General features: G+C 39.0%; 1 protein-coding gene across 1 annotated transcript in view; it reads right to left on the bottom strand.

Moving 5' to 3' along the window:
- Window positions 1-17521, bottom strand: part of adgrv1 (adhesion G protein-coupled receptor V1) — a 178519-nt gene that overhangs the window by 94904 nt on the left and 66094 nt on the right. The window contains exons 63-78 of the mRNA XM_052125837.1: window positions 17177-17362; window positions 16415-16650; window positions 16156-16304; window positions 15627-15837; window positions 14054-14273; window positions 12466-12705; window positions 12194-12343; window positions 10076-10552; window positions 9500-9643; window positions 7211-7382; window positions 6832-6967; window positions 4885-5723; window positions 4322-4439; window positions 4038-4209; window positions 2764-3006; window positions 1249-1656 (exon numbers count right to left, since the gene is read on the bottom strand). Of these exons, the coding sequence (XP_051981797.1) occupies window positions 1249-1656; window positions 2764-3006; window positions 4038-4209; window positions 4322-4439; window positions 4885-5723; window positions 6832-6967; window positions 7211-7382; window positions 9500-9643; window positions 10076-10552; window positions 12194-12343; window positions 12466-12705; window positions 14054-14273; window positions 15627-15837; window positions 16156-16304; window positions 16415-16650; window positions 17177-17362 (4101 nt within the window). The remainder of the gene's footprint in view (window positions 1-1248; window positions 1657-2763; window positions 3007-4037; window positions 4210-4321; window positions 4440-4884; window positions 5724-6831; window positions 6968-7210; window positions 7383-9499; window positions 9644-10075; window positions 10553-12193; window positions 12344-12465; window positions 12706-14053; window positions 14274-15626; window positions 15838-16155; window positions 16305-16414; window positions 16651-17176; window positions 17363-17521) is intronic.

Raw genomic sequence — 17521 nt, 5'->3', positions numbered from 1 at the left:
GAGTCCGGTGTTGTGCCAACAGTGAAGCATCCTGAGACCATCCATGTGAGGGGTTGCTTCATCCAAGGGAGTGGGCTCTCTCACATTTCTGCCCAAAAACACTGCCATGAATAAAGTCAAAGTTTTGATGGTATCAAAACGTCCTGCTAGAGCAACTTCTCCCAACGATCCAGGAGCAATTTGGTGATGATCTGTGCAATTTCCAGCATGATGGAGCACCATGTCACAAGGCAAGAGTGATAATGAAGTGGCACGGAGATCATTACATTGAAATTTTGGATCCATGGCCAGGCAACTCCCCGGATCTTAATCCCATAGAAAACCTGTGGTCAATCCTCAAAAGGCGAGTGGACAAGCAGAAGCCCACAAATTGTGATCAACTACGAGCACTAAAAAGTCTTTATGTCAAGAATGGATCGCCATCAGTCAGGATTTGGCCCAGAAGTGGATATCCAGCATGCCAGAGTGAATTGCAGAGGTTATAAAGAAGAAGGGTCAACACTGTAAATATTGACTCTTTGCATATTTTGAATGTTTTTGCCAATAAAAGCCTTTCAAACTTATGAAATGCTTATCAATGTGAAAAAAATATCTACAAATACTGAAGCAGCAAATTTTGCAAAACACAAAATTGATGTCACTGCCAATACTTTTGGCCATGGCTGTAGTGCAAACTAGTGGAGCACTATTTCCAGTAACCAGCTACAACAGAATAACTGAAAAACAATGCTTTTTGCCAAGATAAAAAATAAAATGTTATGCATTGGAGCCTTGTGGCTGGACATTTGAGCTTTGTAGTCCCTAGATAAGAGATATCCAAGAACTTCAGTAAAAAATCATTGTAAGGAAAGTTGTCTTTTTGCTCTCTTGGGGTCAACATGTGGCCCTTCATTGTTCTTAAAAATGAGCATTGACCTACCGTTTCCTTTACTACCATATTCAAAATTATGCAAGATCCGGCTATTAGTAAGTTGCAATATTGAAAAAGACATTCAAGACTTTCTTACATAAGACAACATTGTTTATCATTCACTTTCACACACAAGCACTTTCTTATTATGATTAATTTAAGACTTTAGGGTTTCTCTAGAAACCTATTTCAGAGATATCTGCCTGGTAGTAGGGATGTTGTATGTGTGGTATTTAAAAAATATAAAAAATCCCTTTTTGACACATCACCAAATGCCTTTTTTATATTGGGCTAACCTTTGGGGAAACTGTTCTGCTGTTACAAACACCTTCACTTACCTTACTCATTCCGTCTAACACTGCCGTCAGCTGCTCTTGGGTGATGTCTTTACTGACTTTATTGATAAGCCCCTGCACGACTCTGTTAATGATGGTCTCATCCAGAGGCTGATGCAGCTGATCCAGCAGGGCCCACACAGCCTGAGACTCTGAGTCTGAAACCAGAGTCACGTTGGCCAGACCAAATTCTGGGTGAACCCGAGCGCCACCGGTCGCATCGTAGAGAACCACACGGAATCGTTTAGGTGTTGGGTTGGAGGAACCAGAAGCTGGCGTGAGGGCCACATTCAGGCCAGCACTACTCTGTCCCAACTCAAAGGTAAGTGTGCCCTGTGCCATGACAAAGTCTTGCCCCGCTACAGCAGGCCAGATCAGAGTGGAGCCAGTAGATTCTGCTTTCTGAAGCTCCTATGGGAGCAGATAACACAGATTACAGAATGTTTAGAGCAATCTCAAATTTCAAACTTAGTTCTTTCTTCCTTTACATGTTGTATACATTCATTTGAATTGTAATATCAAAGATACAGGCAAATAATAGTATCAATGGATGGCATATGCCACGATCATACCAATAAACAAATATATACATACAGCATACTATTAAAACCTAGGAAATCAAAAGCCTGAGGACAAAAAGTGAAATGTTAGGGAAGAAAAAGTGAGAGATGGTGGAAAGGAAAAGAAACCCTGCTGAAAATAACAGCTATGCTGGTCACCAGCTCATGTTGTGTTTTGGGTGCTGGCCTCCCAGCAAAGGACGCTGGTATACTTGTAACCCTGCCAGGCTTTTAAAAAAGCTTAACCAGCTTCATATGAAAAACCATGCTGGTCAACCAGCTTAATCAGCTAGGTTTTGCTGGTGAAAAGCATGGCTATGCTGGTCCACCAGCTAGACCAGCACTAACCAGTGTAAACCAGCATAGGAAATGCATGTTGGGTAAGCTAGTCTTTGAAGCAAGGAAGGGTGTGCTAGAGGGACAAAAACGGCAGGAAAGTAAAAAAAGCTGGCATGTGAAAGCATTCGCTCAGGCCACTGTATTTTGGGCATAAAACCGTATTCAACATGTCAAATCCCACTTTGGGATTTTTAGTATATTGCCTTGGAAACTCTGCTATGAATTCAGTGGTCTAATTGCTCACCGCTCTTATGTTCTTTACATTCTTCATCTCAGCTCATGAATTTGACATCATCTCAGGCCTGTCATAACTAATGAGGTCACATTATGTAATGGGGTCAGCATAGGTAATGCACGCTAGACACATAGCTACCCACTGATTACAGCTAATGGGTAATACATTGGAGTATCCACAATTTCAGCAAGAAACTACCAGTAAGTAATACAGGATATGCTCTAAACTTGTATTTTTTTATTTTGTTAAAATCACATGCAAAAATATATGTATTACCTGTGCCTCCTTGTCTCCTTATCTTGTATATTATTTTGAGAACTTTTTTTTTCTGTGCATAATCTAGTTTTTGCTTGGAATCAACTTCACCAGTCAAATTAATCTCACCTCCATGCGGTACTTTACAGAGATTGTTGATGCTGTACTGGCGTCCCTGTAGACCTGAAGACTGACACTCGTGGCTCGGAGTGTGACCACAGGTAGTCTGGATCCCTGAGCAAAGTACACCAGCCCCCGAGGGTCATCACTCTCCAGCATGGTGACATTGGCAAAGCGTGCGGTCTGGTTTATGGCAGCACCCTCACCCACTTTATAGACCTCCACCAGAAACCACACCTGGTACTCTGGGTCCTAAAATTGCACAAACCAAAAACAATCAATGTGATGATCAAAGAAGAAAAGAACAGAACTAAACAAAATACAAGAAGCTCTTATGTAAGAGCAAGGCACTTGTAAAATGTGCTGTAGAAAACAGGGAAGAAGCTGATCTGGAAGCAGAGATATTGATTAATGTGGAGAGATCAGGAGATGCTTGTCAGCAAAGCCAAAAGCCCAAGGCGAGAAAGACATCAAGAGCAGAACAAATTCAGTGTTCGAGATTAAAGTTTGTCCTCGCTTCATCTGTTAACATTTTTAATGCATATTCATATGGCCATTTTTTATGTAACAGCAGTATTGATGTGTATTCTTGAAGGTGAGTTAGTGATGACAGAATTTTCATTTTTGTGATCACTTTGTTGTTGCAAACTTGTAGGCCTATGCATTTTTCTTCCATGGAATTCAAAAGTAGTTTTGAATTCCATGGAAGAAGTCAGCTGCTGTGATATTTAGGTGAGATTTGTTTTTATTTTTTTGTATTATGTACATTTTTTTAGTTTAGAGTTGCTATTAGGTTGGGCATGAGTCATAAATTTAGAAAACATTTAACAGAAAACATGACCAGTGAATGACCAATTTACTTGACAGGCACATGAAAAAACTTAATGTCAAGCCATAAAATATGAGTGGAGAATGATGAATGGGAAGATAGCAAAAGGAAAACAGTATGATCTGCAATCCTTTAGTCTAATTTGTTTTGTTTGAAAATGCATATTTTTCTCAATGTTTTGGCCTTCAGTCTGAGCAGACTGTCCGTCTGTGCGCATTGTTGCCGCATTGTTGATGAGACTGCCATTCACTGTACTAAAAGAGTATCACAAAGCAGTCGCAGTGTACTTGCGTCGAACATGTTCGTATTTTTTTGCGGTCAAAAGAGTATACTTTGAAAGGCTGAGCGCTCAGCCATATGGGAGGCCACCCAGAATACAAAAAAAACACAGTATACCAGAGCCTTAAGACTCCAGTCTATACAATGATGCACCATGTACCCTATTTGAATGTACCTGATCTGGCCGGACCTCCAACCTAAGGGCACAAAGAGTTTCTCCTTTCCTGCAGAGTGCTGAGCCTGAGGTCTGCTGCAGCTCTCTGGTCAGATTTACCCCATAACTGAACACCGAGTGAGCAGTAGTGTTGAACGTCACCCGCCAAAACACAAACACATCCTCAAATGCTCTGGAAGAATAGATTATGTGCACACACACAGGAAAAGTACTGTAAAAACTGCCTTTCTGGCATGACAATTAACACTGTTTTGCAATAGTAAAAGCACAAACAAACATAACACCTGTTTTCTTGTCTTTGCAGAAAAAGTGTAGCTGTCCTGTTCACGGAGTCCTCATCCAAGATCTGACCTGACTGAGAGCTCAAACTGAAGCCAACTATACCATTCTGAAGATCACTCCCTGTGGATGAGAAACAATCATTAGTGAGCTCAAATATGGGATAAATGTACAGTCAGTTAGCCATTATTGTAAAACAAACCAAAACAGGGTGATTTGGACTTCTTGAAGGGGTTTATTTGGCAATAATGATTGGCTGTCTGTACATTATTGTGCTTCTAATAAGACTACTTACAAAATAATTAAATTAATGGACATAAAATGTTGATTTCAGTTGAAATTACTTTGTGAGAAGAAATAAAATGCAGAGTGCTACGAGAGACATGGAACTAGCAGAGTGTAGGAGATCAGTTGCCTAGGAAAACGGTTAAATATAAAGTTCAGCAGTCCATATACAAAAATATTTTACAGTAGAATGTCGCAGTTGACTAGTTAGAATCAGGTATTCCATAGAGCTGTGCAATGAAGACCAATGAATAAAAATAAACAAAATTATTTCCGTACTTACCCAGAATAATGATTTTGGCAAAGGAAATGAACCCCAGTTCATCTGGCACACTGACAATCTCTGCTCCGCCTTCTGCCTCGCTGAGGTAGATAAAGAACGCCTCCTGCCCTTCCGGCTCTTGATCATTTAGTACAAGTACACTGACCTCCACTTCACTCTGCCCCTCTAACAATACGACAGACTGGGTCTCCAAAGCAAAGTCCTCTCCTTCCAGTGCCCACGTCCCATTATGCTCCCGATGAAACTGGGCTATGTCCAACTCTGCTGTTTTCAGTCCTCCATAAGCTTTTACTTTGACACTCACCACTCCTGTGAGGCCTACTGTCCTACGAACCCTTAGGGAAATCTTCTGTTGAGGTGCCCCATCATGGCTGTCTTCGGAAATGCGCATCAGCGCTGGCCCTAGACTCAAAAACCCGCTAATCACATCGTTAGCAAGAATGGTAATTGTAGCAACACTATGTTCAGATATAATACGAGGCTCAGCTTCGACTGAAGGCAAACCGGCACTAAGAACACGTACGTTGGTCAAGTTTACGAAAAAATTCTCATCTGGTTCAGTTAAGGTATCATCTATGATGGACAGGTGAATGGCAGCAGAAGTTTGGTGTGAATCAAACACAAGCTGGCCATCAGATACCAGAGCAAAGTCCTTGTCTGGATGGGCATTACCAGGCCATGTCTCATAGGAGATTCTGGAGCGGTTGCTACGGAAGCCATAGAGGCGTTGGACATACAGGGTGATGGTCTGTACGTCCTCCTCAATCACCAGCTGCCGAGAATCAGGATGAAACTGATACAATCCCAAAGGCTCCACCTCGGCTACTGTATAACCAGTCCTGAACACACAGCATTTCACCAACAGAGAGAGTGAAAGGAACACATGTAGTACCAAATTTCATCAACTACATTCATCATAACACATGTTATGAAGTGGCCCTAAAACATTTGGACACTTATGCCACATTTAAAAATAAATACATAAATATCAAACCAGGTGGTCTCAGCAAATAAACAACTGCCTTTTTTGCAGTTTCTTCAACCAGCTGGTCCAAAGTTTAATTTTAGTGGATGTATGGAGTAAATTGGACATATTTCACCTATGTCTGACAAACATTAAAAAAAAAATATATATATATATATATATATATATATATATATATATATATATATATATATACTTTATAAATGCTTAAAGGAAAAGTAAAAAAAAGTTCCCAAAAATGATAATTCTCGATGATAAAATGATTTACTCACCCTCATGTTGTCTCAAACTTGTATGACTTTCTTTCTTCCAGGAAACACACAGATATTTTAATGGAGATATGATATATGTTTGTCCATACAACGCAAGTGAATGGTAACCAAATGTTTAAGCTCCAAACTAAGGTAATATATATAAGACTCCAGTGGTTTCATCCATGTCTTCTGAAGCGATCCAATCAGTTTTGAGTTACAACATCCAAAATGTAACTCCTTTTTGGATGTCCTTTTTGGAGCAAGACAATTTGGTTACCATTCACTTGCATTGTATAGACAAACAGACACCATATTCAATTCTGTTCTGTGGAAGAAAGTAAGTAATAGAAGTCTGAGATGAACTAAGGGTGAGTAAATGATGAGAGAATATTAATATGGGTTGAACTATTCCTTTAACAGTATGCCAGTATATCAATTGTTATATGATTTTAAAACTAGTAAACTTCTTTTGTGAATGCTTTGCTTAAAATAAATAAATAAATAAAAATGTGTGCTTAGAGAATCTTTCTGTAGAATAAATGCTGTTTGACATTGTAACAGATATCATCTATTGCAATGACATTCATACATGTTAAAATGGCATAAGTGTGTACAAATATTTTCTGGGGCCCACTTAGAAAGTATAAATTCAAACCAAAGAGAATCGCTAAGATAAAGGTTAATTTGCTTTCTTTAAGACATTGTTACCTGAGTCTGGCACCACCAGGTAAATCTGACTCTACTGACGTCAGATAAATGGCATGCGCTGCGACATCCGAGACATTATTAACAGCACTAAGAGATATCAGCTCACTCCTCTGGCCATGGGCAAGCATTACCGCACCTTCGTATAAAGAGAGAGAGATCACAAGATAAAAGACAAGAACAGCAGGTATCTTCTTTCAAGTCAATACATTTGAACACAATATTTTGGGATGTTTATGTATGATTCATGTAATTGTGATTCACGTATAAACAGAACAACCCTGTTTTAATAAATAACACTGTGACATTTAATAATTTCAAAATTTAAATATATTCACAGATGACAAGATAGCATTTCCTCTGTCCATGAATGAAGGCTTACCTGATCTTGGTGAGATGTCCCCTGGTTGGTAGCCTGCTGGAGTTTGGCCTGGAGGGAACCCAGCGCTCCATCGGACGGTTATGTTCCCGTACAAGCCTCTCCGTCTAACCAGCGCCTCACAGTGGCCACTCCCTATATCTGAGACCCGCAAGGCCAAAGATGCAAATTCAACCTATACCACACAGAGACAAAAAGTGATAAAACTAAGTTACAACAAAGCTTACTAATAAAAGCATTATTGGGTGAATCTTTGAAAACCTTTCAAGAACATGTCGGTGTCATTGTGGAAGTGGGGGCATGGTCGGGCGATCATCTGATGGAGAGAGAAAGCAGTAAGGATCTACACCTGGGGCGAATTATTGCTAATAACATGTTCTGGGTTCGCAGTGAGAGACGGAGGAGATTTTAAAAAAAAAGGCAGACGAGAGAGTACAGAGTGACATGCGTCTGAGTTCTGGCTGTGTCTGAATAATATTTGAGTAGGTGTTTGCAAGCTGGAAAGCATCTTTTGTTTGTTAATAAAAATCTGACGTTGGAGTCAACCAGATCCGGCCTCCTCTTTTACATGACTGAATGGACCTGTTACAGTCATATTTACCCAAAACCAAACAAAGAAGCAATTACATTTTGATATAAACAAATGAAACTTATTTTTAGAACAATTACAATTCTTTGAGTTGTCATTTTCAAAATTATTTAATACTAAATTGATTATAATTATAATTATTAATTTACATTGTAACATATTTAAAAATCACAGTAGTATTTATTGTACTGCCTTAAATTTATGCTGATTTACATAAATATATCAGGAAAACAGGCACATGGGAATAGGCTTTTGGGTTTAATAGTGAACTGGACATGTTTTCATGAGGTTCTCATCCAAAAATCTCAGCAAAATACATTAACGGCATCCATTTATACATGTACAGGGTGCACCATGGGACCACGCAGCCATCATACCACTCAGGAAGGAGACTCATTCTGTTGATGCAGATGAATGTAGTTTGGCACGAAAAGACCAACAGCAAACAGGTAGACAAGTATCTATATCCACAGTAAAACAAGTCCTATATAGACATAACCTGAAAGGCTGCTCAGCAAGGGTGAATCCACTGCTCCAAAACCACCATAAAAAAGCCAGACTTAAGTTTGCAAGTGCACATGGGGACATAAATCTTACTTTTTGGAGTAATTTTATCTCCTATAAATAATTTTATCTCCTTTATCTCTTTATTATAACTTTTTTTGCCATAATGACCATTGTTATGTTTGGATGTAAAAGGGGGAGGCTTGCAAGCCAAAGAACACCACCCCAACCGTGAAGCATGGGGGTGGCAGCATCATGTTGTGGGGTGTTTTGCTGCAGGAGGGACTGGTGCACTTCACAAAATAGATGGCATCACGAGGAATGAAAATTATGTAGATATACTGAAGCAATGTCACAAGACATCAGCCAGGAAGTTAAAGCTCGGTCGCAAATGGGTCTTCCAAATGGACAATGACCCCAAGCATACCTCCAAAGTTGTGGTAAAATGGTAACAAGGTCAAGGTATTTGAGTGGCCATCGCAAACCCCTGATTTCAATCTTACTGAAGATTTGTGAGCAGAACTGAAAAAGCATGTGCGAGCAAGGAGGCCTACAAATCTCACTTGGTTACACCAGTTCTGTCTGGAGGAATGGGCCAAAATTCCAGCAACTTATTGTGAGAAGCTTGTGGAAGTCTACCCAAACCGTTTGACCCAAGTTAAACCATTTAAAGCCAATGCCAACAAATATTAACAAATTGTATGTAAACTTCTGACCCACTGGGAATATGATGAAAGAAAGAAAAGTTGAAATAAATAATTGTCTCTACTATTATTCTGACATTCCACATTATTAAAATAGCGATCCTAACTGACCTAAAACAGGGAATGAGTTCTAGGAAAACATTTCAGGAACTGTAAAAAAAAAAAAAAAGAGTTTAAATGTATTTGGTTAAGGTGTATGTAAACTTCTGACTTCAACTGTATCGATCTCTTTACATTAAATATTGTGGCATTACATATCTTAGCCAGCAGGTGGAGGCAAAAGACCGTTTTTTGTGTGTAATAAAAGCCAGTTCAGGTGATGAGAAGTGAGTCAGTCATTCAGTGTATGCATTCAACAGCACTCCTTGATCACTAATATATATATAGTAATACAACAGCAAATGTAATATTTCTGGATTAGGCAATGCACATCAGCCATTATTCTGAGATGCCTGGTGGTTAAAAGAGAGAATAGTATTCCATGCAGTATTTGACCTCAGCATTAGCTGCCACTTCAGGGACAGAGACAATGGCAAGCTTTGACTCCTGTTGAATTCTGGGAGGGGTGCCGAGCAGAGGAACAATCAGAGTCACATCTGTCAGCTCCACGCTAAAGTTAAAGCCTGTCACAAAGAACATCTGTAGAGGACAAAATCAACATTTCAATTAATATAACTTATTAGACTCCACAAGCATTTTAAGGTCAAATCAGAGAAATGTGGGTAACACTTTACAGTAAAGTTGTATACATTAAAATTAGCTAATCGTTGGTATCATAAACTAACAATGAACATTTAATTTTTTTTTAAGCATTTATTACTCTGGATGTTCAATGTAAGCTTCTGTTTAATGGTATATTCAAACTTTTATTGTTAAAAATGTATTAGTATATGTCAAATTAACATTAACCGAGCATTAATAAATTCTGTAAAATCATTGGTCTTTCTAAGTTCATTTTAACTATTGCATTAACTCTGGTTAACTCATACAACCTGAGTGTAAAGTGTTACCAAAATGTGTTTTCAATTTAAACATAAACAAAAAATAAATAAATACAATGAAATCACGCACCTGGCTAATTAGTGGCACTTTAACACTGGCCTCACTTTCTCCATCCTTCACTAGTATATTCCCAGTTATTGTGTCCTTTGTAAAACTCTGCCCAGGGGTGGTAAAACTGACTCTATAACCCACACTGGCATTGCCAAATGCCCCTGACAGCCTGTTCACACTGATAACGAGGTGCCTACTTCGATCTGCCACATTCACAATTATTGACTGGTTTTGAGGATAAAGGACAAACACCCCATGGGGTTCATCATTGGCTCTGACTTTCAAACGGGTACTGCTTCGGTTGGCGTCCAGTTCTGCACCACCCTCCACATAAGTTAGACGGAGGTAGTAGATTTCCTCCAGCTCAGGAACAGAGTCAGGCAGCAGATTGAGGACTATCTCTGCCACACGCTGCCCTGCCAGGATGATGGTAAAACCCTTTATGGTGGCAAAGTCTCCTGTTGTGTCTGCATCACTGATGATCTCCCAGAAAACCTGTGTAAAAATAACAATTATTAGCCTTGAAAGCAACATATTTAAAATTCAGTTAGATTGTTATTGAATACTAATTAAATATCTACCTTTAAATGTTAAAAAGAAAGTGACTTGTAATGCTTTTGTGCAATTGTGGTTTAATAATCTTAATCTAAAACACAGTCTGTGTAATGCTGGAGATAGGACACAAAATATTTGTGACTTCAATCACAGCCAGGTCCAAGCAATTCAAGTGAATGGTCACCAGAACTCAGTATGTCCAATAAGGACATAAAGGCAGCATAAAAGTAATCCGTAAAACTCCAGTGGATAAATCCATATAATCTGAAGCAATATGATAGGTGTGGGTGAGAAACAGATCAATACTTAAGTCCTTTTTTACTACCAAGCTAGACCTATCAGGACTCCTGGCTGATCAGCCCAGTTTTATCTATGTCTGTCCTTGTGCTTCCCCTGCCTCATGTGATCACTGGGTTTCCTCGCAGGGGCGATCTCTGAGATAGCTTGTCAGAATGATTAACCACACCTGTTCCCCATTCCCCTTAACTAGTTTGCTCCCTATTTATTCCTCCTGTGTGTACTGGTCTGTGCCAGGTTGTCGTTTCCCTCACGCTATCAACGTCCAGCCTGCATACCTGTCCAGGTCTTGTCAGTGTGTCCTCTGTCTCCTGTTGGCTCCTGAATTCTTGGCCTGTTGGTCTACCCTCTCTGCCTGTCCCTGCCTGCTTTTGTCAGCCTGATCTCCAGTCCTCCTGGCCTTTGACCTCCTGGCCTGTGTCTGGCTTTGAGTTTGCTTTGCTTTTGCCTGGATCTATTATCCTGTCTGCCTGGTTCTCTGGTCTTTCCGGGAATCAATCTTTGCCTGGCCCACTAACAAGCTGCCTGTTTTCTCTGTCTGTTCTACCTGCCCTTCTGGTTTTGATCTCAGCCTGCCATGACCTTGATCCTTGCCTGCCCCTGTTCCCCATGCTTCACATGCCTGCTGATTGTTGATCTTGCCTAGCTGTTGGACTGTTCCTGTACTCACCCTACAGGGTTGCTTTGAGTTCTGCCTGTTTTTGCCTTTGGGTCCTCTCTCCTTCACTGTTCTTGACACCACCTTTGACCAACCCCAGAATGTGGAAGTGAAAGTATAGATTTTCAGAAAAGGACTTGTATTAATCTGTTTCTCATCCACACCTATCGTATCACTTCAGAAGACATGAGCCGCATTTCCACCAATGGGCCAAACAGTTCTCATCGCAAAACCGAGTCCCGAACCGGGCCAGTTGGCACGGTTATAGTTTGTTTCCACAGAGGTGCGTTGAAATCATGAGACCGTTCATAACAGATCCATCTGTTGGCGATGGTATGAGAGGTAAATATTGGAGCGAGTGCAGTGCACTATAGAGGATGATGCTCTATTAGATTATTTATTTTTGTATTTATTTTTTTACCCGTGTTGATCTCTGCCAGCAAACCGTAAAGACATGGAGCATGTCACAAAAAGGAAAGGAAAGACAAAAATGCGAGAGGTTGGCTGAGGTCTTGTGTTTGCCACCGGACACGAACGTGCAGAAAGGTAAAAGTTCCAAGACTAGCTACAAAGGATATTTATTGCCGAAAATGACATAACAAATGGCTCAACAATAATTTTCTTACCGTGATGTTGCCCATGACACCCTCTCTTCGTGTGATAAGAACTGAAATGTTGAGTGGCCCTTCTCTGTCAGAAGGCTCAGTGTAGATGCGCTCTTTCAGGTCCTGCTCTGTGAACTGCACTATGCCATTGGGGTCGCCAAACTTCTCAATCTAGAGAGAAAACGCATTCAGACACAGTGCACCATTAATTAAATGATTGATTGAAAAGTTTGTCCTCAAACTACCATAAACTAAGAAGTTTACACTTGATCATGTTTGTCATCAGGACCTACCGTGAGTGTGACAGATCCAGCTCTGGGGTCAATGTCCATCTCTCCTGAAAGGATACTGAGCTCAACAATGAATTTCTCTGTCACCTCCACCTCACCGTGTGGCAGAATCTTCAGCTCTATGCTGCGCATACCTCCCTCCCCATCTCTGAATCTAAATGATCCATTCACTGGTTCCCCAAAGTCTGTGTTTTCTGATGGTAAAACCTCATTTGAGTTTGGACCTAGAATCTTCCATGTTACCTGAGCGAGTGAGCAGAAGAAAAAGGGACACGTGTCATAAAAGAAAGGACATTCAAATCAAAAGACATACTTGGAAAAAAAAAGACAAATGTCTTGTTTATACTATAATCCTGACAACATTTTTGTTATTATAAACAAAGTCTTGAAAGTCACAGTCTCCTTAACGCTAATGTTCTATTGAGATTTACTGTTATTATGTTTGAGGTCCCAGAGATGGATGTATAAAATTAACCTCTTTTTTTAACTTCAAATTCTTTGTATATGTTCCTCTGACCTACTCAAAACCCATATTACTGAAGCTTTATCCCTTGATTTTATCACAGAGTAGACATGCACTTGTCAGAAATGTGACTGGTATTCATTCTAGAAACATTTGACACCAGCAAATACACAGTGAAGAACAATACAAAAAGATAAATCATATAAAATGAATAAACAATGAGAGTATATTTCTATGGTGTTCTACACCAAACAGAGAATCTTAGCATATGGCAATTCAATGCATTTATTCAGGTTTTATATCTAGGGCCACAAAGACACCAAGCACTTTACAATAAGGTTCTATAAATTAAAATGTGTTAATGCATTATCAATCATGATCAAACAATGAACATTATCTATGTAATGCTAGTTAATGAAAATACAATTGTTCAATGTTAGTTCATAGTGCATTAACTAATGTTAACAAATAAAACTTTTGAAATAAAAAGTTTTATAAGGACATGCTGAAATTAACATTAACCAAGAATAATACATTCTGTTGAAGTATTGTTTATTGTTAGCTCATGTTAAATAATGTTGTTAAAGCTGAAGTATGTAATTTCTGTGCCACTTGCGCCAACAAACGGAATTGCAAAAATAAACTGCTATATAATAATTGCTTTCAAAACAGCTTTCTGAATATGGCCCCTGTCTGCTGTTGGTCAAACAAATAGATAGTCCCGCCCCCAACTCACACCATTGGTTAAGAAAATTTGTTGGGGCAGGTCTAAGCGGGTTGTACCAAACAAAAACAATTATAGCGCCACGGAGACAAAATGTTTAAAGTTTTCAAGAAAATAAACCTGAGTATGGCTTACTTTTAGTTGTCTCTGTATATTAAGTATTTTTACACTGAAACAGTTACTTCAGCTTTTACTAATGTTATTAAATGGAACCTTATTGTAATGTTACCACATTAGTGATGTAATATTTTTCATGGAGGCTGTTTCACGTATGTTATCAAGTTGAAATTGTGTTTATAACTAGTTCTCATAAGATAAAAAAAAGTTATGAATTATCAAAAATATGCTTTATTCTGGGCATATGGAGAGTAGAAGTTTGAGGTCATAGTCTAGACAGGGCTCACCGTGGCATCTCCAAGCACTCCGTGTGCTCTCTCAATGAAAAGAGCCAGTCTGAGGGTACTGTTGGGGTTTGGGATGGTAACGGCGCTTTGGTTGATGAATCGTACAACACCATTTTGCGAGTCACTCTTGGCAATTGTAATCCATGCAATTAGGTGTGCTCCTAGTATGGCACCTCCTGTGGCACCGGTAAGTTGCATCTCAAATATCTCATTAAATTCACTGGAAAATATATATATAAATAAATAAACAAATCTTCAATGAAACAGCCTAATATCCCAAAACACTGGAACACTCAACTGACAATTGTCAACCATTCCAATTGCAGTGTATAAAGTAGCTCCAAAAAGTATTTGACTTGTATGACAATACATTAGGTAACAAAATATCAAACCAAATGGTATTTCCCCTCAAATTCACACAGGTGTCTTAGCAGAGTTACCACAGTTGTAGTTCATCACTATTGACATGTTCTGGTCAGTTGAACCAGAGATTGTCCAAATACTTTTTTATGTCTTCATTTAGAATGGTATTGTTTTATAATTAACTTCTTTTTGAAAATTGTCCAGTTTAAAAAGTGTAGTTGTGCCATCTTTCTTTAAAAGAAATGTAACTTTTGACATCTAATGCAATGACATTCACAAATTTTTATGTTTGGCTTAAAAGCCCCTGCATACTCGTGGGGAAGTGTTTTTTTGCTCAGGGCCAAAAATAATTTTTAAACAGCTGAACAAGTATACTGTTTGAGAACATCAGACAATGGCCATGCTGCTGTTAGAGGCATTTAGGGGAGCATTTAAATATGAGGACACACAAGACTATTATCAATTAGGTAGTTATCAATGACTGCATGCCCTAGAATTCACATGAGTTCAGTAAAACAGGGTGTTTTAACCACTCAATGATTATTTAATGCAACATAGTATATGCATTAGATAATGTGTAATTTGTGTTATTAAAATTCTGCATTATGTTAACACGCTATAAACAGCCAAAATATGTACCAGTTACCCTCTGTTATTCTATTATATGATGGCACTGATACAACAGCAAAGATGTTTGTATAAAAGAGTGTTAATGGTCAGAATACAGACAAAATAATGATTATATGAGAGGCATATATCACTTTGGGCAGATGTGTGAATGGCTTTCAGCTGCAGTTAGCACGGCAGTTTGGCCCAGATCGCTAATAATTCTGCACGCTGATGTGTTTGTGCTGACTGATCTCCAGGTCACACCTACCGATATCAACGGCCAACAGTAAGAAGGTGTTTTTAGCAGCCAGTACATAGTTTTCCAGAGAGTTCGTCCTGGCGAGCTGTTACAAACCACCAAATCAAACTAAAAAAATGTATTGTTTTGGCCAGATTTTGTTCTAAATGACATCCCACCCATTTGCTCTTTGATTTTGTATGAATTATGTTGGGTCTTTAAGTGTCCAAATGCTGTTTGGGCACAATGTATATTAAGTGTGTAAGCAAACTGAATAACCTGCCATAGAAATAGCTTTTTGGCAAAATCCATTGCAAAATCACAAGAAAATGGCCTTATGAATTGATACGACCCCTTCCTTACCTCTCCATATCATCCATTATGGAAACATTGATGTACTGATGTGTCTGGCCATGCTGAAAGGTGACGGACCCATTTATGGACCCATTGAAAAGGATGTAATCTGAATAAGGTTGAGCAGTCAAACCTCTGGAGATAAACTCTGCTGTGACCTGCCCATAGGATCCAATACGCCTCAGTACAAGGATGGATACAATTCCTACATCCTCCTCAACTGTGATGCAAAACAATCAGTGAGAGACTGACAAAAAATATATTGAGTGTATTGTTCACATTCACATACTGTACATATACATACTACTTACTGCAACATACTGTCTTTATTCACATTATTTAAAGGTTAGATGTGAAATTCTTTTGAAGTTTAAAACATTTCTCCCATACCAGCTTAATATGCATAGACTAATATAAGCAAACCATTTATAGGTTGAGCCTCTGTCGCAATTTACAAATATTTCTCTTTGTCTTCTTTATTAATAATATGGGGAAAATATAATAAAAGAGCAGTGAATAAATAAGCATGTAAGAGTACCAGTGATGTTGGCATATTTTGGATCAAACTCCACGATGCCTTCAGCGTTGTCATTTTTCTGTATAATCACCATGATGGAAGAAAGATTGCCAATAGCAGGAGGCTGGTCAATCTGAAGGCCATACTCTCGCACTGTAAAATCCATGGAACTATGCACAAGAGAAAATAAATAAATTACATTCACATCATGCACAGCAACCAATGCTAGCTAGCTTTGAATCCATGTGATTTAGATTTAAGAGTGAAGACTAAACTATACCTGCTGTTCAGAAGCTCCACTAGAGTAATGTTGAGGAAGAAATCCTCTGGGCCTTCTGGAAGATCATCATCTAGTATAGTCAGTGTGATGACCCTTGACGTCTCCCCAGGTTTGAATAGCACTCGACCAGAGGATTGTACAAAATCCTGTCCACTGATTGCAGTTCTGCCTTCTGTGTGGTAACTGACCCACACACTGCCAAACAGGCCCATGGACCGAACAATGGTCACATTTCCCTGGTAAGAGATTAGACACTGTGTAACACACTGTACTCAAGCCACAAGTTGAAGGTATTACTGTAACTTTCCCGACAACCATTCTGTGTATTTGTCAAAAATAGAGTGATCTATCTTGATTTTTGGATTGAAAATTAGGGATGCAAATTATTATCTACATCCCCATCTCCAGTTTCCAGGAATCTTGATTTTAGGAAAATTCCAACATTCTAAACTTAGCATGTAAGTTATAAATTACTTAATTGGCCCACTATTTAATCAAATATTTCTAACCTCCACTAAATTGCTCCATTATAACATAAACACGAAAATAGACATTGTTAAATCGTGGGTTCACCAATCTTGACACAAGTTCAGATTCTTTTCTCCCATATAAAACTTTCCATGAGTCAAGGGATCATAGTGGCTAGGCGATTGTTTTATTAAAACATCTTCAATGACTTTCCCAGTCAATGGGGAAAAGCAGTAACACATAACCTGGTGATTGTGGTTAGTATATCATCAGTTTTAATGTATTGGGCCTCACAGCTTTGTCTTCTTCTGTGGCACGTAAAGAAGGTTGGGAAAAAGAGAAGAGGCCAAAGGGAAGGTCACTGGCAGCCATAGTGATGGTGGCGTGTTGTCTGTCCATGCTGATTGCAGATCCAGGAGTAAGAGAGCTCAGTCTGAGCTGATATTCATATTTTTCTTCTGGGATCTCATCCTTTAGCGCCTGCAGCAATAAAGAGGGAATTTATTTTACATCAGTTAGTCAATGCTCTAAGGTTTCATTTTTATAGTTTAAAAGGGATAAACTTTTTATTAAAGTGAGAAAAAAATTATGCTTGTTCAAAACAGGGACCCATGGGACAGGTTTGATCATTAGGCATTT

Source organism: Xyrauchen texanus, chromosome 4 (assembly GCF_025860055.1).
Source record: "Xyrauchen texanus isolate HMW12.3.18 chromosome 4, RBS_HiC_50CHRs, whole genome shotgun sequence".
NCBI lineage: Eukaryota > Metazoa > Chordata > Actinopteri > Cypriniformes > Catostomidae > Xyrauchen > Xyrauchen texanus.
This window is presented reverse-complemented; position numbering and strand designations above follow the sequence as displayed.